The sequence below is a fragment of the Ambystoma mexicanum genome, chromosome 5p (assembly GCF_040938575.1).
Source record: "Ambystoma mexicanum isolate Mex_15411 chromosome 5p, UKY_AmexF1_1, whole genome shotgun sequence".
NCBI classification, from domain to species: domain Eukaryota; kingdom Metazoa; phylum Chordata; class Amphibia; order Caudata; family Ambystomatidae; genus Ambystoma; species Ambystoma mexicanum.
The window spans coordinates 728,569,316-728,595,962 of record NC_090930.1 but is presented as its reverse complement, the minus strand read 5'-3'; the positions used below and the strand labels follow the sequence as shown (position 1 = coordinate 728,595,962).

The 26,647-nt window shown below is 50.7% G+C and overlaps 1 protein-coding gene across 6 annotated transcripts in view; it reads left to right on the top strand.

Annotated features, from left to right (window-relative positions):
- Window positions 1-26,647, top strand: part of ENOX2 (ecto-NOX disulfide-thiol exchanger 2) — a 2,107,113-nt gene that overhangs the window by 1,940,261 nt on the left and 140,205 nt on the right. For all 6 annotated transcript variants that reach the window (XM_069613111.1, XM_069613112.1, XM_069613109.1 and 3 more), the window contains one exon: window positions 11,806-11,901. In XM_069613111.1, coding sequence (XP_069469212.1) covers window positions 11,806-11,901 — 96 coding nt within the window. The remainder of the gene's footprint in view (window positions 1-11,805; window positions 11,902-26,647) is intronic.

Here is a 26,647-nt window from a genome sequence, read left to right as displayed (position 1 = left end):
CTGAGTAAAGGGAGTCACCAGAGCCCGCAGGAGCCACGAGGAACATGAAGAACACACTGTGCACACCGCGCACTCCACGTGTGCTGCAGCTTTTAAGTCCAACCTCCTGAAAGGTTAGTTGAAAATGTAGAAGGACTCAGAAATGCCTTGTGGCAGAGTCAATGCAGGAAACAAACAGCGTTTCCAAGACAGGAAGAACACACTGCGCACACCGTTATTCAGATCCAGTATGTTGACAACATTAATTAAGGTCTGTGCACCAGCTCATGGTTTCATATCTTTCCTATTCAAACGGTCCTTACGCATAGCAATCATGCATAGACAGCAAAAGGGCAGCCATATAGCTAACTATATCTTAGTATCTTATTAAAGTAGGCTGCTGTTATTCTTCAGCAGATATGTGTTAATTCTACAGACAACTTTCCCATTTATTCTGCCCGTTATTACTATCAATCTGCCTTTGTTGCCTCTGTATTCTTTTCCCAATATAAATGGGACCTCATCCGAAATCCATGTTAGTACCCCTCTCGAGTATGCAGAGTATTGCAGCATATCCTTTGCCAGACCACTTTTTCAACAATAAGTCTTGTCTAGCCTGTAGCAAATGTGTTTCCTCTAGCAGCACTTTTGATATTGTTTTCATTTTCAAGTAGACATGTACCCTATGTAAGGAAGGTATGGTATCAAACAGTAAGACAGACACAAGTGATCACAGTTCAAGGCTGTTTATTGAACTTCAATAGGATTTGAAAACCACCAGTCTAATCCTAAATCTAAAGATGGGAGCAAGTTACGACCATCAAAAAATAACACAGTCCAAGTCGAGTCTGTCAAAATAAAAGGGCCTATACTAATAAACATATTGCCAATCCTTACTTCTAAATACAAAAAGTGTGGGAAACAATGTTATGCAAAAGAAAAGTGTTCAAGAAATGATATGTCAGGATATTCAAGCCACTGGCTTCCCTTCCACACGTTTTCTGCACGGCACAAGGACAGCACACTCGAGCTTAGCACACACTCTAGAATCTCTAGTCTGAAGATGCAGTTAAACACTTCAACATCAGGGCCCTCTTTGCCATTCAAATACTCTTATTTCAGAGGTCCTGAAGCAACACGACAAAACATTAAAGTTCCTTTCTTCTCAGGATTTTCACTGATACAACTTTGCAGGTGATTCACTATTCACACTGTGTCCCCCTCCACTGGGCTCAGACCCACTTTAACACAAAACCTTCCATTGGTCTCTCTCTCTCCTGGGCTCGGACCAAATTCATGCACTTGTCCAAACTTTCTCTACATCATCAAAATCGAAGACTTTCAACTGTGCGTCGGATTTTGCTTGACCCATCGCAGGACCACTTGGATTCACATTTATTTGTTAACTTTCAATTGGTCTCCTTCTGCCATGCTTGGAACAAATCTATCTACTTTTGTCACTTCTTAGCTGGATACCTTACAGAGACCTTCGATTGAGCACTCACGCTGTGTGGGACCACTCTGTCAAAGGTATTGTAGCTTGATTTAAAGTTCAATCACTCATCAGCATTGCAACTTCACTTGCTTCTCTTATCACACACGTTTTAACAATGTTTGTTCTAGCGCTCACCATGCAATGTTGCTGCTTGCAACCTTGGCTTCAACAACCGGCTGTGTTGATTTCACTGAAGCTGCTTTGTTCTTGGAGTCAAGGACGGTACCACAGCGGCTGGTTATTCTCCCCGCCTTGATTATTGACACGGGAGGGCCCCGAACATCTCTGACACACAACGCTGGAATCTTCAGCTTGCTTTCATGGTCTTGCGCTTTCTATTCTCAAGGTCTCTGTAAAGTAATGGTACCTTGTCGAAAAGTCAAGGGAATTTCCCTCCTTGCGATCCCCTTTGGTTTTGCCTTCTTTCTTCTCTTGCTCAGCTACCGTCTCAAAACTGATGTTTCCTCGTGTGCTTTGCCTCGCTCAGAGTGTGCTCTTGTGCTCTGTGGGACACGTCGGGTTTACTGCTCGGGTGTTGGTCTGTTTTCTCTCATAGCTGGCTGTCCGTGAGAACGTGTTTGTGTTATAAAAGGGGGGGTGGTAGTGTTCCTAAATATTCTACCTGGTATGATGGCGTAAAGGTGTTACAAGGAAGGGGATACCCAGTCTCACCATCCAGTATCCCACTCCCACCCCCGAAGACCTCTCACCCAGGTGATCCTCCCACACTGGTCCACCCCCAGGATCTGGATCCAAAAGTGATGGCTGTGTCCTGGCAACCTGGAAGACAGATCCCCGGGGACTAGTAGGTGAGACACCTTCTGGTTTCTCACACCTATTCCCCTTAACACAGCCATTCAAACCTCTAATGTTCCAAGTCAGCACCTTAATATTTGATTCAATGTGTGCTTCCATCTAAACTTACCGATGTCCTTTTAGCACTGATCTTGCCATGGCTCCTTAAACTATTGCATCTTGTCTCCAATTTTCCATTGTAGTATAATTGAGTGTTACCAAGTACCATTTCCCAGTCCCTCGCCATACCCTTCAAATATACATAGCAAATTCCCAAGCAACAATAAACTCAAAAAAGTGTAAGAGCAGCTCAATAGCCACTTGCTATCTATCATCAAGGGCCCCCTCACCTGGGTGCTTTCTGTCCACCTGGAGGCCTGTTAAAGACACATACATAAGAATGTCTACACCTACTATGGGGTCCACTAAACATATGCAGCCAGCAGTCAACATATGCTCCTTCTCAATTCCTCTTTTTTAGTCACTAGGAGCTCAAACACTTAAACCGCAACAAGTTAAATCCTCACATAACAATGCCATCCCTTCGAATGTGTATTTATGAGGGTCTTCCAAGTTGTTTCATAGGACATTCTGCTAGTCATGATTGCTTGTTTTAGTTCTACACTGTCAGTTTCAATCACTTCAAGTACCTCTGAACATCTATCCATCTTCATTATTCCGCACCTTGACTTGCCTATCGATATTGTTCCCTCCCTTACTCTGCCTTCCATGTCTGTTAAGAAACCCGCAGATTTTTATGGTCTAGCCATTGATGTGCCTCCTCCGGGGTGTTAGTAGACGCTGGGCCTCGTTACAAGTTTGGAGGGAGCCATGTCGTTCTTAGCGGCATGGCTGCCTCCAAACTCGTGTTCGGGTCTGGGCCGAAAAAAAGGAATTACCAGGCCATTCCGACTTTTGCGGGCCCGGTAATTACCTTTTCGCAGGACCCGGTACATCCTCATTCCCATTCGAGCCCCCATAGGGCTCAATGGGAATGGGGAGGATGCTAACAACGGACCCATTAATGATGGATCTGTTGTTAGCATCCTGGTCTGCTCGCGGGTGGCGGTATACACATCTGGTCTGGCCCAGACGTGCATACCGCCACCCACAAGCAAACTCGTATTGTGGTGGCTCGGAATGAACGGTGCTGGTAACTTACCGGCACCGTTCATTCTGGGCCGCCAGCCTCGCAATGAGGCCCACTGGCTTGACCTTGTATATAATTCTCAGTGTCACTGGAAATGTTATCTTGTACTGAAGTTGAAGTTGCCGTAGTCTTGTTTTTATGGGTTCATATAGCTTTCTCTTTCTTTGCACTTGTATCGTGTATTCAGGGAAGATTGCTTGGTTTGAATGCCCTAGTCTTATTTTGCTGCTTTGTCTCACAAACTTTAATATGAATTCTTTATCTTTGTAATCAAGCACTTTTGTGATTATGTCCAGGTTGTGGTCTTGCAGGTGGTTTTTGGTTTACTGCCCTGTGTGCTCTTTCAAATGTAAATCTTTGTGACGGCTTACCAGGACAATTTCTTCCAAAATAGGTTCTCTATATAATTAGGCTTGCTTCTTTCTTTCCCCTCCGGCAATCCCAACACACTGATGTTGTTTCTTCTGGTTCTCCTTAATGCATTATCCACACTCTCTGCTAAGAAGATAGCTCTCCAAGTCAGGTCTTCCACTTGTTTCTTCAGTATCTCTGTTGTACACGCTGTCTCCGCAATCCTCATCTCTGAGGTGCCCACCCGCCGCCTACAGTAACGCCACACATCCTGTTGTATCAGCAATAAATCTACTCACACCTTCTTTATTGTTGTTTCCAGTGAGGCCCAAAGGGCCTCAATTGCAATCGATTATGAGACCGACTGTTTACTCTTTTGGAGGTACTTCCACCCGGTTCATGTTCTCAGTGCTTTTCTGCTCCTACCTGGGTTGCACCTTATGGGCACATCTGTCAATTTGTGCTTGCTTGGACCAGGCCTGATTGCAACATTTACAGAGAGGATGATGTATCACTGACCATGTGTTCTATTTCATTTTAATGTGTTGGTCTAGTTGCTAGGCAGCTCTTTGTAGATATCCAGGTCAGGATGCTCTTGTTAATGATGTACTGATTTCTACCTAGTTTGGCCCCTGACTAGGTAAGGTACTCTCCCCCTCTTGTCTGTTCCAGAGACCTCTCAATACCTTGGAGAAATCAGGTTGCACTTCCCGCCACATGCTCCTCTTGGGAACAGCTTTCTGCTGCAGAGCCTCTTACTATGTGTTGTTTTGGTTTGTAAATCAACATTTTGAATCACCTCTACTCACTTCCCTGATTTAGTACTCTGTCATCTTTAGCAGCACATTGTCGCAGAGCCCTATGTTCTTCTCAAATCGAATTAGCTGTACAGATGCATTCCTTCGATAGCGTCCCGGTACTGCACAACAATCTCCAGTTGTTTCAAACCACAACTTAGCATTGGCAAGCTGTCTCTTTACAGGCATTCAGGGCTGGACACACTTATTCATGATGTATCGATTTCTATGTAGTTTGACTTCTAGTTATGTAGGGCATGTCCCCTTATCTTGATAGTTTCAGAAACCTCCCGGTATCTTAGAGAAATCAGTACCTGGTCTCTCTTCCTGCCACACTGTCCTCTAAAGGGACTGTGATTTACAGTGGAGCATTAATGTGTGCCATTTTGGCACTTTCGGTCAATGTTTTCAATTGCCTCTGCTCTGGTCTACGACACAGTACTCTCATCCTGCTTTAGCAGGTCCATTCTCACTGTGTCATAAGTTCTTCTCAAATCACTGTAACGCTGCAGCGATCCTTATAACTATTGCCAGGTTGTTACTTCACAATAATCATCAGTCATACCTTACCAGTATCACCCCAGCCACTGGCAATCGGTTCTATTCCCCCACGCCATCTGCCCCAACTCGGGCACAGTTAATCTTTTCCCTTGTTTAATCGTCAAGGCGCCATCTTGTCTGCAGTGCGGTTCGTTCTTCTTCCATACAGCTTCTGTATTATCGCTGTTCAAGTTGAAATCCAGCACCATGTATATACAGAATTATTTAGTAATTTCGGAGGTCCCGGCTCAGAGCCCCAAATCAGTGTATCCTCACGCAAGCGCTGATCCCCCTCCCCACACTTCTTAAAAACCTTCATGGCATATGTTCCAACCTTTTGTATGTTGGTTATATATTTTGCCACGTGAAAATGAAGGGAGATGGACAAAAGAGAAGGAAATATTGCTTGCCTGTATAGCGACGTAAGCTCCTGACATAGACTACAATTCACCTTTCCGCCCCCACAGATCTGGTAGAGATAAATGTATTCTACCTGTCCACAGTTGTAATAGGGGTTGTAAATGGGAGTGTGCCTATGAACATTGGGGTGAATTTATATGCACTCTACACCTCTGACGTGCAGTGGCGCATGCTCCTATGTTCCGTCCCCTTTCCTCCATACTGTATGGGCGTCCTTTGCTAGGGACTTTTTCATTCAAAATCCCCTTTAAATTTAGATGTGTGGGGGCGCGGCCCTGGGAGCTTGTGCTCCCCTGACTCCACCAACCAGCACCACTCCTCAGTCGTCTTTTCCACGTCGACAGGAATGGACTGCTTTCACCAGTGCTCCTGGGCTTGACCTCCAGCCTAGTAATTCCACGCTCTCTTCCACGGAGAAGTACTTTTGTCTTCTTTTTTCTTGTCTTTCATTCAGGTTCCTCTATCCTCCGGCGCCACGCTCCTCCCCGGGGCATGTCGACGTCAGCAGGCTTCAGCAGGTGTCCGGGCTGAGAGGGGCTCTTCCCTACGTCTGACCCCCACGCTCTTTGCCTACGCTGTCTTGGCCCTGACCACAGCTGGGAGGGCTGTACCGCATGCCACGCGCTCTGAAGAACAGGCTGGCTCGGTGGAGGGAGCTTTTCGGAAAGGTCACAGACTTGAAGGAATTAGTCAAGCACAAGTCCAGGCCCAAGGTAGGGGCACTGTTTTCCTCCGCACCCTGCAAAGGCGACTCCTTCCCCAGGAAGCCGCTGAGCAGGAGGGACCTATTAGGTTCTAGTACCAGCGTAGAGACCAAGGCTGCTTCAGCTACCGACCGCCAGGCCGAGGGGTCCAGAGATCCTACTGGTGACATCGCTGCGGGACCACAAGGTTCTATTACCAGGTTTTCTGCCCAAGGGGCTACGTTCTAGTACCGGACAGATGTCTGAGGGGGCACCTGTACTCAGCACTACCGGCAACACCGCTGAGAGTACTCTGCCTACCAGGCCCTGTCCTGAGGTGCAGGGTAGGCCTCAACCTCCACCGCCAAGAGTCCATGAAGAGACAGGGCCCAGCACGGTAAGCACTACGACACAGGTATGTTGTATGCACCCCGACAAAATGGCCACCGGGCCAGGCAAAATGGCAGGCAGCTCGACACCATCCCCCTTCGCGGACCAGGTAGGTTAACAAGTTTCCATGTGGGACTCGTCTTTGCCGGGCATGTGGCCTATGGCATACCCTTCAGCTTTGCAGGTCAGATACACCCCGCATGCAGCAAGGCAGAGTGGGCCCAGGTCCCAGCACCCTCATGGTCCGCCACCCATGCCCGCGCCACCAAGCGCTCCACCGGCCTGTAAGGACAGGTTTTTCAAAAAATGCGGACATTTTTGAGGCCTCCACGGATGGGTGTCGTCCTCAAGGATGTGATCAGGGACATGCTCCATCCAGTCTTGCCGCTAACACCCACGGCCACTCTGCCTGTTTTTCCAGCGCCTCCGGCTCCTATGCAGCCCCAGCTGCCCATTCCAGCTCCCAATACACCGACCATGCCTCCAGTAATCCTGGCAGCTCCCTAGCAGCTGCTGCAGCAGCCGCCTCTTCATGTCAGTGCACCGCATCATCGGCTCCCAGCGCTCCTCCAGCTGCACCTAACCAGCAAGACACATTGGTGGACACCCGATGAGGAGGAGGACCTCGACACACGTCCATCGGCCAAGGCATTTCATGAGCGGCTCTCAGGCCTGGCAGAATACCTGGGGCTCCGACAGCCTGAGGTGGAACAACCGGAGATGGGGGTCTTGGCGGAGGTCCTCACTCTATGCCCCACGCTAGAACCACGATTCTAGTTTAAAAGGACGTGGTGGCACTGGCTAAAAAAGGATGGTTTAAGCCTCATTCGGAGCAGCCTACCAACGGATGCCTCAACGCCAAGTTTATGCAGATGGAGGGGGATTGACTCTTGCTGTCGGCACATCCTCAACCACACTCCTCTTTCATCGCTGCAGCCTCAATCTACTCGAAGCCACAGTCGTCCTTAGCTACATCACACTAAGCACTCCTGGGTAAGGAGGAGAAGATCCTGAAAGCATATGTAAAGAAGATCTATTCCAACGCTTTGCTTCATCTTTGTCAGTCCAATGCAGACCCTATGCTCTCTGCTGTCAACCAAAGGCTCAGGCGGGAAATAGCTTACTTCCTTCCGGAACTTCTGGTACAGAGTCAGGCGCGCTTCACGGCGGAAGCCAAGATAGTAGTGCAGGACATAATCAAGTCTACGGGGCCTCACATTGACACCTAAGGCCATGCCATATGCATCGCTATGGACATGAGAAGAATGGCCTGACTACTGGCAACCAAGTTCAACCCGGACGTCCAGGACTGTATACTGGACCTTCCATTCGAGGGTGGCGATCTGTTCCATTACAGTACGGACGAGGAACTTGATAAGAACAACAGTTCCCAGAATGCCAAATCCTTATCTGTCCTCACAAAGTCCACCACTAGGCCTACAGCCAGACGCACCAGCATTCTGACAAAGGTTGATCCTTCTGAGGGTTCCGAGGCTTCCAGGAAAGACGGTCCAGGCGTCCGGACGGATCTATGAGCCAGCACTGCTGCAAGCAGCACAAAATGTTGCATAAGGGCTTTTTTCCAGTCCCCCTTCCCAGCCCCAGCCTCAGACAGAAAAAAGGCATGACACACTCTTATGTATCCGTAAGTCTTCGGTGGGGGGCTGGCTTCCCCTTCACTCCCAATGCTGGCGTGCAATGTTTGCGGACCCCTGGATCCTATCTGTAGTGTCCGCGGGATTCCGCCTACCCCTACATCATTCTCCACTCTCCTCCCCCTCTCTCCTCCCCTACCACAGATTGAGACATAAACTCTGTTGGTGGAAATTTGCTTGCTCGTAGAGAGTCAGGCAGTGGAGGAAGTCCCAGCCTGCCAGCGCGGTCTGGGCTTCTATTCACAAATCTTCGCCATACACAAGAAAAACCAGGCGGGCCTGAGAGTTGTGTTGGACCTTTCCACCCTGAACCTTTCCCTTTCTCTTCAAATGTTCAAGATGGTTACTCTAGCGCTTATTGTGGAGACATTGTGCAGGGGAGACTGGATGTGCTCCCTGTATCTGAAGGATGCGTACTTACACATCCCAATTTGTCAACCCCATTGGTCCTTGCTGAGGTTCAGGATCATGGGTTTCCATTTCCAATACAAGGTTCTACCTTTTGGCCTCAATTCGGTCCCCAGGGTCAAGACTAATGACCCTGATCAAGACTGATGATCGCAGTGACAGCCCTTCTGAGGGTCCAAGGTCACCATGTCTATCCATGCCTGGACGACTAGCTGGTCAGGCCAAGGTCTCCGGAGGCAGTCCACCACACTGCCTCGACCCGCATGAATACTCTACACAAGTTGGGATTTTCCATCAATCTGAAGAAGTCACGGCGGGAGCCTACTCAGAATCTAACGTTCCTGGGCCACATCTGGGATAGGAGCTCCGAGAGAGTTTTTCCCTCGGGGGGACAAGATCACAGCCATCAAGAGGGCCATAGGGCATTTTCTCAGAGCAGTGACCTCGGCATGGTGGTACCCGCATCTCCTGGGCATCATGGCGGCATATCTCTTGACAGTGCCATACACAAGGCTCAAAATGAAGCAATTGCAGTTGCACTTTGCAGCATCCTGGAGTCAGGAGAAGGGTTCTCAAGCAGCACTGGTCAGTTTACCACTTCATCTCCACCAGGACCTAGTGTGGTGCAGCACGGTCTGCAACTTGCAGATAGTCTGGCCCTTCCGGCAACTAGCACTGCAGGTTACCATCACCACAGACTCATCCCTAGAGGGCTGGGAAGCTACCTTGGACAGCCAGTGTCCATAGGAGCAGTAGGCCCACATCAACTGGCTCGAGTTGATGGCCATCTGGCTTGCTCTCAAAGCCTTCCTACCGTTGAACAGTGGCAAGATGATCCTCACTAAACGGACAGCTCCACCAGCATGTACTATATCAAGAAGCAGGGTGGCACCAGGTCCCCTCCCCTCTGCACTCTAGCAGTCAGCATTTGGGAGTGGGCTCTGGTGAACAACATGCACCTAACAGCAATTCACCACTCGGGGGAGTCCAACCTGGAGGCGAACCGGCTCAGCAGACTGGGTGCGGACAACTACAAATGGCAGTTGAACGGAAAGGTCCTTCAGGGGATCTTCGACAAATGTTGTCATCCTCAGGTGGACCTCTTTGCCACCTGGTCCAACAGGAGGTGCCCCCAGTTTGTGCTCTGGCAGGGACAGGGCTTGGGCTCTCTGGGCGACGTGGTGCAGTTCCAATGGAACAACATGAACGCATATGCCTTCCCTCCCACTCCCCTGGTCCACAGGGTAATCTGCAAGATCCGGGAGGCCCGGCACCTCTGTATCATCCTGATAGCTCGGTGGTGGCCAGCAAGCCCATGGTTCTTGGAACTGCTGAACCGGTCAGATCTGGCCCCGGTGCACCTTCCCCTGGGTGCAGCTCACCTACTCACACAGCAGGGAAGAACGGGCATCCACCCTGCCCCCCAGAAGTCAGCCCTTGCAGCATAGTTCCTGAACAGGTCACACTAAGGCATCTGCATCTACTGGTGCTACCAGGAGCCAGTACAAAAGCAAGTGGACCAGGTTTTGTCACTGGGCGGAATCAAAGGAGGTCGATCCTTCGACCTGCATGTTGGACGATGTGCTGTCTTTCTCTGTGCACCTTGGGCACTCGGGGGTGCAGGTAGACACCTGCTGCACATATCTTACGGCAATCTGAGCATGCCGGAACTTTTACCCGCCTATCAACAAGCCACATCCGGTGTGGGTCCTCAACATGGTCTTGGGCGCCCTGGCGCATAAACCATTCGAGACTATGGCGTCTGCAGACATCAGGCTAGTCACCATTAAGCGAAATCCAGGCACGCACTGGTGGCTTCAGAGCCCTATACTACTTTTCATAAGGACAAGGTGGTGCTTGCATTCTTAACTAAGTTGGTCTCCTCGTTTCACTTGAATGAAGAGATAGTGTTACCTACTTTCTTTGCTGACCCTAAGGACGACGCTGAGTTCTGCACTGTCTAGGTGTCAGGCGTGCTCTAAAATTCTACCTGGACAGAACCAGGAGCTTCCGCAAATCAGATGCTCTCTTTGTCACCTTCGGGGGGGTCTAAGTCTGGTTATCAGGCCACCAAGGCCTCCATAGAAAGGTGGATGGTTACAGCCATCAAGGAGGCTTACGAGGGACAGCACAAACCTCTCCCCACAAATATGCATGCCCACGCTATCAGAGTGAAGGCCACGGCGGTTGCTTTCCAGGGGCACGTTCCGTGGATAGTCATCAGCAAGGCGGTTACATGGGCTACTCCCTCTGCAAGCACTACTGCTTGGATGCCAGTTCCAGGTCGGACGCAGCATTTGGTCAGGCAGTGTTAAGGAACTTGTTTTCCTAGGAGGGGCAGCTCTCCACCCTTGGACTACATTCAGTTTTAATCGCCCATAAAGTATGGAGGAAAGGGGACGGACGTAGGAGTAATTATAGTAGGAGTAATTATAATTACTCACCGTAGTGACTAACGTATTCCTAATCCATAGTCCCCTTTCCTTCATGCGTCCCACCATCCTCCCCCCTAATAAAACTAGTGTCATTAGGCAGTGGTAATATTATCGACGCGTCAAAGGGGACTGAGTGAGGCGAGCGCATGCTCTCGGGGCCGCACCCCGCGCGCATCTAAATTTAAAGGGGAAGTTGATTTTTCTGGTGAAAATGGTTGTCTCCCGTCCCTAGCGAGGGACGGCCATACAGTATGGAGGAAAGAGGACTATGGACTAGGAGTACATTAGTCACTAAAGTAAGTAACCTATAATTTTTGCAACACTTGCAACCTTCCCAACATATCTAAATCAAGTTATATAAGAGACATAAGAGTTTAAATGGTTCTATAAAAGTAAAGCATGTTTTGTCTAACTTTAAATACCAGTATTCATGACACCTTTTTGTTTTAAATTATGAGCAATCCGAGCAAAGTACACCAGTTGGGTGTCATTCGCTGCAAACTTTGATTACTGCGGTTGACAATATACAAGTATGACTCTGGTAAAATTAGGCATTATGAAGTCTATTTGTTTCTCTCATTTTCAGCATCATTAATTATTTGTATTAGGAAGGTGGAATTAGGAATTCAAAGGTCAAACGTTCATTAAAATATTTCATATACTTTCATACAGATTCTAAGCTCTATTTCTTCTTTAATTGAACACAGCAAGCAGAAACAGAAGAGGAGGATGGAGAGAAAACACAGAATGAGAACCGGGCAGACATTGTATATCAAGCAGAAACTGTAAATCAAGCAGCTAGTGTAAGTCTGACTTTTTCCTGTGCTTGTTACTTTAGGCAAAGTGTCATTTTGAGCAACTCCTGACAGTTCATTATAACCTGATTCACTGCCGGGGAGCTTGATTTGCTGAAGAATGAATCTGCCTGACACATTTGGGTCAGAAAAATAAATGCCCCCTTGAGAGCCTGCTTGGATACAAGAGAAGCAGTGCATGTGAGGAGCATGGGAGGGCACGCAGCATGCCAGTGAAAGGTCATACTGCAAATTGTGCAGAAGCCTGAATGATTTGCCACTTAAGACAGATTGCGCACAGCAATATAGGAAATAAACTCATGATTCTGCAAGCCAGCTGTGATCAGGCACCCTTACAGATCACCAGCGGACTGGCCAAAGGCAATGGAAATGTAGCATGCTAGCTTCTTTTGTACAGCTGTGAAATTGAATTTGTCTTGTTTGAATGATCTAATACTGTTTTTAGGATGCCACTAGCACTAATAATCTTCTTTGGGTTGTTTTCAGGCTGTGATACTCGGGTGTATCTGTTAATGCAGGAGTACCCCATGACATCAAATGTACATCCCTTTATTATTTGTTTAAAACATTTATAGAGCGCTGTCAAGGCAAAAGTGCATCAGAGCAGTGGACTAGGCAACATATATAGATTAAATAAAATCAATTGGCAAAATAAAGACATGGGTAAAACCTGAAATATACAGAGATCAAATACTAGTTTCCGGAATGAAGTTGCAGAGTTTAAATCAGGTAAAAACATCCAAATTGTCTTCTTAGAGCAAACAAGAAAACAAAATAGTTTTAAATGGACGAGTTCCATAAACACGCTTTCAGGAGTTTTCTAAATTGGAGGCAATCTGAAGTCGTAAGGAGATTAACGATTCCTATGGTAGACAGCAGCACCTGAGAAGAACGTTAGGATGAAGAAAGGCATTAAAATTGGATACTTTGGGCGCACTGTGGAACAGCAAACGGAATGGCAACTTATGTGCTTCGCTCTGCAGCCCAATCCCTTCAAGATCCCGTGCACAGAAGGTAACTTCACTGGAAGCGTTGGAGAGCCCAGGGCAGTATGGTGCTGAGTATCGGCCAAGGGCTCCCCTGATTACCCACCTTTATGACCGGTGTCAGTGGCTGGTGTGCGCAGCGACCTAGGCCAAAGGTAGGCATCTTCCGGTGTTTTTCCTGTGCCCTGCGACGGTGGCGCAAAAGGCGAGGCAGACAGATATCGCGGTCGAATGATCAGGGCAGACAGAGGTTCCCCTTCCGGTGTAATCCCTGTCCGCAGATCTTGTAACATCCTACAATTCCTACAACAACCGGATTGGCTATTCCCTGCGGCGGCACTGGGTGGCAGTTTGGCAATCCAAATCTGGACTCCCGACCGGGTGCTGTGTCTTCCTAGCCACGTCCTATTCAGCTGTGACACATTTGGATCAGCAGTTTCACTGACTGCTGCAGACCTTGTTCGGCCTGATGTCGCCATGGGCAAAGTGTCTGAGCCAGCCTTGTGCGTGCCACAGAGAGCTTTATTCGGGAAGTACACCTGGCCCTGAGCGCCGGCCTGTGCGGTGCGGGCAGCCTCATCTGTCTTTCCAGTGGCGGGGAGCGTCCTGTCCGCCAGTACCGGCCTACTCTGATCCACGCTGATTGGGTGAAGACTGACCAGTGCCATGGAATGGGGAACTCAAGGCAGCTGGAGGGCACGAGCCCGTAAACTGGGACAAACACGGTACATGCAAAATATAATATAATCATCGAAAGCAAGGGGGGGAAATCGTCGCCCTCTCCCCACCCCCCTTCATCGCCCACCTCTGCTCACATAGTGTGAAGACAGAGTGGACAACAACATAATACCGAGACCAGAAAAGAGTGTTTACACCAGAGTGCAAGAACGGAAGGGCAGTAACACAGATCCAGGGAGATTAGCAACAGGGAGGAAGGAAAAGGAGATAACAATACACGAAAGAAGAAAGGGACGCAAAGGATGCAAAAGGAAGAACACAGGTGTGAATAACTGTTGGAGCCAGTTGGCCGGCATGGGCTGCCACATTATGGCAATATGCATGGCCTCTGGCCATGTTTTCCAAATATAAGGATGGGCAAGGGAAGCTGCTCTCCAGCCTGGTTAACACTCCAGACGGAGCGCAAAGTCATCCTGCGAACACAGGAGACTGTTTTTCTGCAAGGCATTCTGCTGCCTTTTCGTTCATCTCAATGGTGTGTCTGATGAAGAGCCGGGGTCTACTGAACTCCCGCAGCGCATACCTGGCGCTGACGAACGGTTTGCCGGTGCCCCAAAATGGCATTGAGCTGCGGAAAGGCAGCTGAGGCAGAGTTCCCTGCATGGTCTCTTTTGAAGACTTTTTGGGTTCCACCTCGCAAGTGGTCGGGAACAACATTTTGCATCTCCAGAGTAAACACTGAGCTAGGGCGAAGTTTCGCCTGGCAGACAGGGAGCAAAGGCCACATTAAAGGAGTCGCCAGATGCCGTTTAAAGAAGCCCCGTATGAAGTAACAAAGCGAGCAAATGTGTTGCTCACTTCAGAGGAAGGAGAGAGAGAGAGAAAGCAAATGGTGGCTTCAAGTAAAAATAGATTCTTCCGAAGAAGAGGATACTGACAACCCAGAAGATATGAATGAATCAACCAGCAAGAAACCACGGGGAAAAAGGAACACATATGCAGAGATGTCATCGAGCATATGCAGAAATGTTGGAATTCACCACGCACAGCGCAGTAGCAAGTGGAGGGACCAGTCACAGCGAGATCAGTTTCAGCATCGCAAAGAGCACATGAGAAACAGAAAGGAAATAGTCTGGCCAACATTCTAGTCGGCAGAAGAAGGTAGGCCGACATCAGGACTTTTTGCTAAACTGAGACAAGAACAGCATACATTGTGACTACATGTCGAAAACGCATGATCTTGTGGTCGGAAACTTCACAACAAAATAATAAGAAGTCTTGTTAAGTGTTAAAATGCCAAAGGGTGATTCCAAGATGGCCGCCGGACTGTGAGGACGTGTACCTTGGGTCCTCCGTGCAGGCAACAAAAAAGGAGAAAGCTGCGGCTCTCACAAGCTCACAGCCAAGCAAAAATAAGAGGTCTGAAAGCATATCAAGAACCGGACCAAATAAAGGCGAAATTCTGAGACGGATGGCGCTGTCCTGTGTGTGGCGGAACCCAGGGCCCCAGTAGAAATGACATGCGTAACTGACGGAGGGAGTGGACCTACCCCGCTGGAGGCCGCGGAGAGAAGCGTGGAGCTCTGGAGCAGAAACAGCCAGCATCTGGCAACACAGTCGGGAGGTGCCGTTCCGGCCCCCAGGACACGGCAACAGCGGGCGGCGCAGGCCCATGTGCCAACGGTAACAGTAGTACTCGGCCAGCGATGGAGAAGACAGCCCACGATCGAGGATATCCCGCCCATCTGAGCAGCACGAGAGGCCAGAAGGAGCTTGTGTGAACCGGGCAACAGAATCCTGCGATCGAGGTGCCTGTAGCTGCAGCAAGCGAGGAGGAGTGCCCAGGGGAGAGGGAGCCCTCAGCGATGACCGGCTGAGGTGGAGATGAGCGCCGAGGGGGAGCACCGAGGGCAGACAGACTGAGACGTAGAGGAGGAAGGAAGATGCGCCGCTGTGACAGCCCGGACCCCCCCCTGACGAACAAGGAGCTTGCACCAGGGAGTCAGGCAATCTGTGGGCTCTGGATTGCGAATGCCTGGTGCTTCCTGGGGGGTGGAGACCTCTGACGTGCAGCGGAGCCCAGGGCCCCTCCGTGGGAACCTGGCATGCAACTGAGGGGGAGCGAAGACGGGCCCTGCTGGGAGCCGTGAGACGGAAGAGCGGTGGTCCCAGGCCAACCCAGGTGGCACCACACAGCAACGGGGGTGCCGATCCTGTACACGATGGACATGGATCCCAGGAGTTAGAGAGGGAGCCGGGCTGCGAGGGGGGGATGGCCCTGGAGCAGGGTCCACTCACTGATCGGACGGAGCAGCGTGGCAGGCCTGGGGAGCACACTTGGAGCGGAGCGTGAGGGAGATATGACCCGGGAAATGAAAGGTGAGAAGGGGCCTGTACCGCGGTAGCCAGGAGCGCCCCTGACGGACACACGGCAACCCCCCCCGTCGCCCAACGAAACAGCATGGTAGGAGTGGGTCAGAGGTGGCAATACGCCGGTTGGGAGGGGACAGGGGAGGCAGCAGGTGCCCTGCACAGGGAGCCCCCCCCGAGGAGCCTGGAAACAACACAGGCCTGGAATAAACAACAGGGTGCCTCCGACAGAAGGAACGCTGACCCGGGGGCACCTGCGGACACCCGGGGGATATTCTTCCCCCCCTCCACAGCATCGTGGGAACTAGGGACCTACACAACGAAGAACACTTGAGTCATTGGAAGGGGTCTCCCAGGACCGGGAAACATCATCAGTCCTGCCGCTGGACACCTAGTTCCATCTCAAAGAAGCACACGAGGCCCTACATCTCATACAGACACGAGAAGTAATGAATCCACCCCAGAACAGTGGACCAGACCCGGGAACCACGACAGGCATCCAACAGCCGGATCACACAAGCCAAAGCAACTGTATATTGGCAACAAAAGCGGTATACACTTTACAATAGGAACAACGCTAGCCGACAGAGGCCAGAACGACTCAGATGCCAGGCGCCAAATCCAAAACGGGCCCAATAAGAGCAAGAACCCCAGCAAGACCCCAGGAAGGACAGATAGAGAAGTGTTGGAGGCAGAGGCGCCAGGCACACGCAGAATCGCCATCCCCTCTGCCGGTTGCAACTGTTGAAACGGAAGACCTCCCAACAAGCACAATGGCATCAGACAAAGATGAACTTTTTAACTGTTTAAAAGGAATGGAGGCTAGAATGACCAAAGCTTTCCATAGCCAAATGGAACAATTAAGGGAATACCTGAAATCATCTCTTCAGGAGGTCAATAAAGAAATGACGGAAATAGGAGAAATAGTGGGCATAGTCGAAAGTGGCCTCTCGATTGTTGCGGGAAAAACTAACCAAAACAGCCTGTTATTAGACCAGTTGGCGAATGCAACAAACAACCTGGAACTCCAGGCGGAGAATCTGGAAAATCGTTCAAGAAGATCCAATATTAGGGTCAAAGGCCTGGTAGAATCGGTGCTGGACAAGGATCTAAAAGACACTATGCAACTCTGCTTTAGTAGCTTGCTAGCTGACACCCAACCTGAGACTATCGGCTTTGACAGGATACACCGAGTGGGCCCAAAACGTAATGATCCTGGGTCGAGAACCAGAGATGTCCTGATAGCGATGACATTGTATGGTCTGAAAGAGGAGGTACTACGCGCGGCTAGAACAAACGGAGACCTTACGATTAATGGGTCCCGCATACAGCTATACCATGACCTTGCCCTGATCACTCTCCTCAAAAGAAGGCTAATGCAACCTGTTACGAAGGCCCTTCAAGCACAACAAATCCGATGTAGATGGACGCACCCGTTTGGCCTGTCATTCACATGGGAAGGAAAACTAAGGAGAATTGGGAACTGTGCCGAGGGATTGGCTTTACTGAACCTGGAAGATGAGCAACCAGAGGCGACCGTGCGTCTGCGACGCAATTTGACCGTCCCGCCCAGCAGACCATGGGAATGGACAACAGAGAGAAAGCAAAAACGAGGGAGGGCAGGAAAAACCGGAAGCTCGCAACCAGCCCATGACCGTGAGAGGAGAGAACCAACGGAACCGAATTTGGCCCATAATGAGGGCAATGCATGATGCACCAACTACACTTGAGAAGACCGCGCAATCGAATAGGAGTGCCTGCACGGAGGTAGGAGGTCACAAATCTTGGAAGCAGAGTCATGTAATACAACTCCTGACTATTGTGAACTGGGGGGAAAGTAGAGGCCCTAAGCCCGTCGTTGACCAGCGGGGGGCCCCTTAGGAGCCCAGGCCTCATGTACTCCCAGAACTGGAACAAATGAGTTAAAATAGAAGTGAAAACAGGAAAACAGGCAGAGAAAGTTACAGCAAGCAGAACATGGGGTCCTATATGCAGATAATCCTCACCTATGCTGTAATGGAGGAAGTGAACATTGTCCCGATTAATGTCCAGGGGCTAAACTCTCCCGCTAAAAGAAAATCGATCTTGGGCAGACTGGAAGCTATGCAATAAACGAAATAAGGATGCAAATACCCGCTTCAGTTTTTTGCCTCAAGCCAGACAAAAACAAAAGGGGTGGCAATCCTATGCAGCAGAGACTTAGGCTCCCACAAATAATGAAGGATCAGGAAGGTAGATATTTGGGTGTAAAGGGAACTATTAACGGCCAAACCTACACAATTCTTGCAGTCTATGTCCCCAAAGAAAAACAAGACCAGTACATCCCCAAACTACTCCAGAAGGTGGGAGGGTGGTGTGAGGGCCGGGTGATAATAGGGGGGACTTCAACTGTGTGATGGACCCACAATTAGGGAAGACACTCCCCCCGACTGCGGCAGATAAGCGAAATAGACAGGCCCTTGGAAAACTCTTTAGAGATTTGGAGGTGATAGAAACGTGGCGGTTTTTCCACCCCGAAAACCGGGAATACACACACTGCTCAGCAGTCCACAGGGGATATTCTAGAATCAATATGATTTTGGTTTCCTCTGCCTAATCCCCTACGTCAAAAAAATAGAAATTGTTGTCCAATATTGTCCGATCACGCCCCAGTTGTGATCTGCATGGAACAGCAAGAGATGAAAAGTAGACCTCGACCACAATGGAGGCTAAATGAGACGATCATAAGGGATATCACACTTAGGGCACACATGGAAGAAGTCATAAGAAACTATTTCCTGGAAAATGATAATGGGGAGGTAGACTGGAGGGTGGTGTGGGACGCGGGGAAAGCAGTAATTAGAGGGGAATTCATAGCATAAGCAACACAATATTACAGGGGGAAAGCCCTTATAACGCGTAAATTAGAGGAAGAAGTAGGAAATGCTGAAAAACTCCATAAATCCCGTCAGACGCCCAGAACCTGGCGGGACCTTAAGAAGGCCAGAGTCAAAATAGAAAACCACACTGCAGACAGAACAGCGCAAGTACTGCTAAATATTAAACAATCATACTACGTATACGGGGGAAAAGTGAACACATTTTTAGCAGCGAAATTGCGCAAACAGAAGGCGCGCAATAATATTACCCGGCTAAGAAATAGCAGGGGAGAATTGCAAACAGGGGACAAGGAGAAACTAGAAACGATGGTACACATTCACAAAAATCTGCTGACTAACCAGAACCTGAATACAGCAGAACAAGTATCTTATTTGTCGGCTATAAAATTGCCACAGGTCTCGGAACAAGGCAAAGCAAAGTTAGGAGACCTAATCACCATACAGGAAGTGTGTGATGCGATAGCCCTACCCAGGAGGAAGGCTCCAGGCCCAGATGGATTAGGTAATGGGTTCTACAAAACTTTCCAGACACAGCTGGCAGCCCCCTTACCCGCCTTTTCAATTTAATCGGGGACAAGGGAGCAGTCTCAAAGGACATGGGACACTCGACCATGATATTACCCCTAAAGCCAGGGAAAGACACAGTAGAATGCACTAGCTACCGCCCCATAGCTCTCCTCAACACAGACGCAAAACTGTATGCAAAAATATTGGCAAATCGGTTGCCAACAGTATTGCCAGTGATAATACACGAAGACAGGGCAGGCTTCGTAAGGGGGAGACACACACAGGATAATGTCAGGTGAGTTATTGACATCATAGATTGGGGGGTCAGGGGAGACCAAAAATTCTCGATTGCAGCGCTAGACGCCACGAGGGCATTCGATAGCATAGACTGGGAGTATTTAAGACTGGTGCTGGAGGGCTTCGGTTGTAGGTGAATGGCTACACCTCAGAAAGAATCAGCATCAGGAGAGGTACTAGGCAGGGGTGCCCTCTCTCCCCCCGCTCATATTTGCCATGGCAATGCAGCCATTTGCATGCAGAATAAGGGAAGATCCAAGAATTAAAGGGGTGCGTAGCGGGGAGTTCCAAAACAAGATGGCCCTCTATGCAGACGATATCATGCTCTACATGGCAGACTCCATACACACATTACCCAGAATAATTAAAGAACTGGGGGGGCGTGGCCTAGAGCACCATCGATGTGGTCGCTCTACTAACGGCCTCCGTGGGAAGCCCGCTGCTGGGCGAAATTCTGGCGGTCTTCATGTCCGATTAGGACTCAAATTCACAGCTTCCACTCCCGGAACACCCCGGGCACACTCTGTGCTGGAATCCACGGCCGCCTCTCCCTCTGGACTGCTGAATTCAGCAGAAAAAGTGACTGCCCCCCCCGCCGGTGTCCACCAAGATGGCGGACGGGTGCTTTGGCAAGAGGGGGAGGGGCGGAGAAGGCATGGAGGGCGAGTGAATCCAGGTGCCCCCCAGGACCCAACAGCGCTGCTTCTCCCCCGCAACACTGGAGAGAACCTGGCGCCCCTGGTTAGCGGCTGCGGGACTCTGGGAGGGGCTACCCTCTTCCACGGCACGGTGAGTGGAGGACATCCCAAGCGCCGCGGCCCTTCGCTGCGCATGCTGGAGGTGCGCCGCCCGGGTACCCCCGCCCGCCTGCCTGCCTGCCGGCCCACTCGCCTGACTGGAACTCTTCTGAGCCCCATTCCAGGGATCCCGCGGCTCCCGCTTCTGATCTGTGCACACGGTGTGCCAGATCCGCTCTGCAGGGCCGGCCCGCCTATCCCTCTGGACTTTGTCGGCGCATGGACTGGGAACCAGATTCCGGGGCTCCACACCTTTACATCCCGTGGAGCCTGCCTGCGGCAGGGAGGGGCGGGCGGCCTCAGACCCCATTGAAGACGCGGTGAGTCTTGCGGGGGAGGGCCAGTGAAGCTGATAGGGGCCAATGAAGTCTACTGAAAGCCCAGTGTGAGCCACAGACACGATATCCCTCGTTGAAGCCCGGATCCTGCCTGCACCCTGTATCCCCTGTGATGTGAGCATCCAGTCCTGAACTTTAACTACTCTCCCCTCCCCTCCCCCACTTGCCTGCTTCGGGCTGCACCCCATCTGCCGCCTGGGTCCGGCCGAACCCTGCCGCTGGCCCCCATCGCCGTCAGCAGCAGGCACCAGTTGAATTACCCGGGTGTGGCCTGGGAGCCCGCGCCTCCTGTTGCTGGGGCTGTGTCCCCCCTGTTTTCTCTGGATTCCCTCGTGGGGCACCCTGGCCCACTCCCCGAGAACCATTTACCCTGACCTATGCCCTGTAAACAGCCCAAGAACTCAGCGAACCTCTCCATTTAGAGACTCCAGCTTTTGTAGTTACGCCTGGCCTTCCACTCCGCCTGCTAGACCTGGGAGTCTGTAATATTGCGTTTCTCGCCTCTTAGGGGCATACGCCCTCTCCCGATGCAGGAAAACATGATGGCCAAGCATCTGAAATCAGGCAAGAATCCTGATATAGCTACAATGCTGATGTCCTCTGAAAAATCCAAAAAATAAGACTCCCATACTTCCCCTCAGGAGGCCCCAGAGGACAAGGGAACCCTGGCAACCAAGAACGACATTCGGGCATTTATGGCGGACATCAAGTCCGAATTCAGGTCATGTATGACAGAACTCTCTACTAAATTGGAAAACACCGACCGGAGAGTTGCGGAGGCCGAACAGAGGTTGGGGGAAGTAGAGGACCGGACCCAGGACCAGGCATCCACCCTGGTGGAAGTCTAACGCGCAATCAATCTTCTCCAGGATAGAGCTGAAATACCTGAATTTAAACAAGAGGACTTGGAGAATAGGGCCCGACGCAATAACCTACGCATCCAAGGGGTTCCGGCGTCTGTCCCTGATAAGAAGCTGGCGGAATATGTGGGCGACTTCTTTCAAGCTCTCCTTCCGGACCTGGAAAAGTCACAGCTCCTCCTGGATCGCACGCACAGGCTGCGCCCTCGACACGGAGTGGAGTAAGGCAGCCTGCCAGATGTCATCACCAGGGTGCACTTCTTCACCACGAAATAAGCCATCTCTACAATCAGTCGCACCCAGGACAAAATTTCCTTTCAGGGCTCACCGCTCCAAATTTATCAGGATCTCTCGGCCCTCACCCTCCAGAAAAGACGTGCTCTCCGACCACTAGCGGTCTTCCTACAGAACCAGGAAATTCGCTATAGATGGCTCTTCCCCACAGCTTTACAGTTCACTTACAAGGGCACCCAGAAGAGAATCAGCCACCTGGAGGATGCCGAGAACATCATGAATCCATCCTCGCCCGAGTCCCGGTCCCTCTTGGTTCCCGAACACAGCGCCGACACGGACCTCCCAGCACCTCCCAAAACTCCACAGAACACTTGGTCAAAGGTCCCGAGGTTCAGAAGGAAGAGATAGCTGAAGGCGGGAACACGGCCAACCTCTTGGAAATTTGAAACCATAAGCTACAGGAGTCCGAACCTGGGCCCCGGGAACCAGGGGCATGTCTTCCACTTGGCTTGGCCGAAGTTCCTCCTCCTTAACGCCTCCGGTCCTGCTGGCGGCCCACCTGAAGGCGAATTCGCCGCCCACGACCTCAAAAATGGAACACTACTAACCGAAGCAACGGGCCCTACCCCACGGCCTATGCCCAATTCCGAGGTACTATCCACCTGAGTCCTTGGAATTCTCAACCCACAATTTTAGCCATGTTGGCTACTCTGTTATTTGGCCACGTTGGCCGGAGGAGGTGCCAGCCTAACAAAACTGGCCCTCCCCTTAGTTAAACCTCTGTCCTCCCGTTGGAGGCCGGAGCAAAAACTTCAATGGCAGGTAAAGGTGCAGTTACTAAATCAACGTGATGCCGGCTGATTCATCTTCACCTCACACTCCCCCACCCCCTGAGCACGGCGACACCCCCACCTCCTGTTTCCGAACACCCCACTTTGAGGTTCATCTCTCTGAACGTTAACGGATTAAACTCCCCGGCCAAACGCGAATCAATCCTGCAGAAGCTTCAAAATGAAAACACTGCGGTGGCCATGATACAGGAAACTCACCTATTGCCAGCTGATTTTGGGCGCATTCGCTCTCGGCTCTTTCCGAAGCAGTCCTGTGCATCGGGGAACACGAAAAAAGGAGGCACAGCAATTCTTTTCAAGAGGGGGCTGTACCCCCAGATATTGGATACTAAACTCTGCCCGGATGGCCGATATGTGGCGGTGAAGTGCCTGCTGCTGGGTCAACTATATACCTTTGTATCAGTATACGCCCCGAACACAGGTCAAGCTGCTTTCTACGAAGCCTTGAGCACATTACTCTACCCCTTCATGGAGGGCCAAATCATCATTGGTGGCGACTTCAACGGAGTCCCTGACCCCACGAAAGACAAATCCCACCGGCCCTCATCCGGGGACTTCGCCACAGCACTAGCTCTTCTGCAGTTGTTCAGAACTCTGGATGTGGTTGATTCATGGAGGGTACTCCACCCCTCCGAAAAAGACTTCTCCTTCTTCTCGCACGTCCATAGAACCCACTCCCGAATAGATCTCCTGCTGGTCTCGCCCCAAATTCTCTCATTTACCAATGACATCACAATAGGCCCAAAAATCCTATCTGACCATAGCCCAATGACCTTGGAGTTCCGGATACATGAGGCGCCTCGTTCAGCGCAACGCAGATGGACACTCTATGATCCAATGCTCTTCGAGATGCCGCTCAGGAACACAATCGCAACCACAATTAGGAATTTCTTCAAAGAAAACCCTACTTCGGATACTTCTCCCGCTAATACTTGGGATGCCATGGAGGCGGTCGTACGTGGAGAACTGATAGCTCAAGGCACAGCCTTTCACAAGCTTAGGCGACTAGCCCATCTGGCCCTTGAAGAAGACTTCCGGGAAGCGGAGAAGACCCATAAAGAAAAAGGATGGTCCCCAAGAACACAACGTGCCGTTCGCACGGCGCAAAAGAAGATCGAAGCCCACTACGCCGAGCACACGGCACATCAACTGGCAAAAGCCAAACAATTTTATTATGCAAAAAGCAACAAAGCAAACAAGCTTCTGGTTGCCAAGCTGGCTAAAGCAAAACAGATCAACACGATCATTGGACTGCGGGATCCACAAGGCAGAACTCAGTATGCCAAGCAGGACAAACAACGCTTAACAGCAGATCACCTAATACAAGTAATGATCGCTCCGCCACGGGACCCCGAAGAACAAAAGGAATACCTAAAATCAGCGGCACTTCCCCAAATACCAAACGACGCCTTAGACATTTTGGATGCCCCAATTTCCAGTGAAGAGGGGGATGAGGCGATGAAATCTCTCAAATCCCGTGCCCCGGGCCCTGATGGTTACTCAACCAGGTTCTATAAGGTCTTTAGGCCCCAACTGCTCACCCCAATGGTGCAACTCTTCAACTCCTTCAGAGAAACTGGTGTCATAACCCCTTCCATGCAGGAGTCAATCACAGTTCTCCTACCTAAACCAGGAGGAGACCCAAGAAACCCGGCCTCATACAGACCTATTGCTCTACTCCATATTGATGCTAATATCTACTCCAAAATCCGAGCAACGCGCCTGTCTCATATCCTACCAGGCATAATCCAACCTGACCAGAGCGGCTTCCTGAGGAATCGATCCACAGCTGACAACATCTGCAGGGCCCTGGACCTGGTGGAACTGGCTTCTCGAGACTCACAGGGTGTGGTGCTCATGGCTTTAGATGCGACCAAAGCGTTTGACAGGGTGGATTGGACCTTCATGTAACTCGCCTTGGAGGCGTTTGGATTTGGGCCGGAGTTCCGCACTCTGCTCTTGGCTAATTACAAATCGCCCAAAACCTTGCTTAGAATTAATGGCAACCTCTCCACCCCCATTACACTGACCTGCGGAACGAGACCGGGATGCCCGCTGTCTCCGCTCCTATTTGCCCTGATCATGGAACCATTTACCCAACGGATTAGACGGAACATCCTGATCCAGGGCTTCCGAGCTGGTTCCTCGCACCACAAACTGGCGCTCTATGCGGATGATGTCCTTTTAACCATCACGGACCCCCGCAACTCCCTGACACAGGCTTTATCAGAAATACATAGTTATGGTAGGGTCACGGGATTCACGATTAACTTCAACAAATCAACAGCACTGAGGATAGGGATTTCCCAGAGGGAGCGAGAAGACTTGATTTCTATGTGTCCAATCCAATGGAAAGCGAAGACGATCGCCTACCTGGGGGTCCAGATCCCAGCCAACCCAACGGACACATATCACGTAAACTTCCCCCTGCTCTTTAAAGAGCTTGAAACAGACCTGAAATGCTGGGCGACACAGGAAATCTCTCTAATGGGCCGGATCACAGCATGTATAATGAACTTGCTCCCGAGATTCCTGTACGCATGCTCTGCCCTCCTTGTCGCGATCCCGACCCCCGGCGCTCCAAAAACTGCAGAGGAAGATGTTCCAATTTATTTGGAAGGGAAAGAAAGCTAGAATCCCCAAAACCACGATGCTAGGAAACGCAAAACTTGGAGGCCTGGGGGTCCCGGACCTGCAGAACTACCAGATGCCAGCTCAACTGTCCTGCATTCAAGTGTGGCAAACACTCACCAATCGCCCCAGGTGGGTAGAACTGGAACAATCGCGCTTGGCTCTCCCCCTACACTTTCTCCGCATATTCCCCCAACGACAAGGCAGCAGTGGCGTGGATTACTGTTGGCTACCAGACATACCGTGGCCATCTGGGACAGAACTCTGAGGCAAAAAAAGATTCCAAGAGGTCTTAACCCCTCCTCCCCAGTGTTCCCAAACCCCGCCTTTTCACCTGGAACAACACCCTGGGATTTCAAAAACTGGATAGCGGGGGGGCTGGAGACCTTGGGACAACTCTTCGAGGGAGGACAACCGCATTCCTTTGAACAATGCAAGGAACTCTTTCAACTGCAGGAACAAGACAGGTTCACATACCTCCAACTGCGCCACTGGTACTCCCACCCGCAAACACGCCAGGCAGTAACTCACCCCACCACAGCTATAGAACTAACCCTCAAGGACCTACCAACCCGGGGTAGAATCTCTGTGCTATACAAATGCCTCCAGAGAGACTTTCTTGTCTTCAGGACCCAATCTATGGCACAATGGGAAGCAGACCTGGGCCACCAGGTGGAAGACGAGGACTGGGTGGACATCTGGTCCCGCGCTCACTCGTCATCTGTTACAAACAGAGAATGTGCCTACAAGATCTTACTGCGATGGTACTATCCCCCTCCACCACATGAACCACACTCTGGATCCAGCCTGCTGGAGGCGATGTGGCCAGATAGGATCCTTCTTCCACATGTGGTGGTCCTGCCTCAAAGTCCAAGGCTTCAGGAGACTATGCTTAGGGGCCATCGCCGACATCACACAAACTATATTTCCCTTAGACCCTGAGCCCATCCTCCTGGGCCTCCCGATACCCGGAATCTACCCAAGAACAGGCCCTAAGGCCAAGCTCCCATCCCAATGTTTACTGGCGGGGAGAATAGTGGTGGCACGGACATGGAAATCCGCAGATGGCCCCCTCCTTCCCCTCTGGTGGTTGAAGCTATGGGACGTGCTGATAGCAGAAAAAGTGACGGCAGCCAGGGCGGGCCTCCTCCACCGCTTTCGGAACATTTGGAACCCGGTTCTTGACTATGACGGAGACTTTCCGGCCCTGACTTACAAACCACAATTAGTCAGGAAAGTCCTGGAAAGCGGAGATGCCCCCACAGGAGCAAGAATGAAGGAGTGGACTCTTGAAAGGTTCGATAAT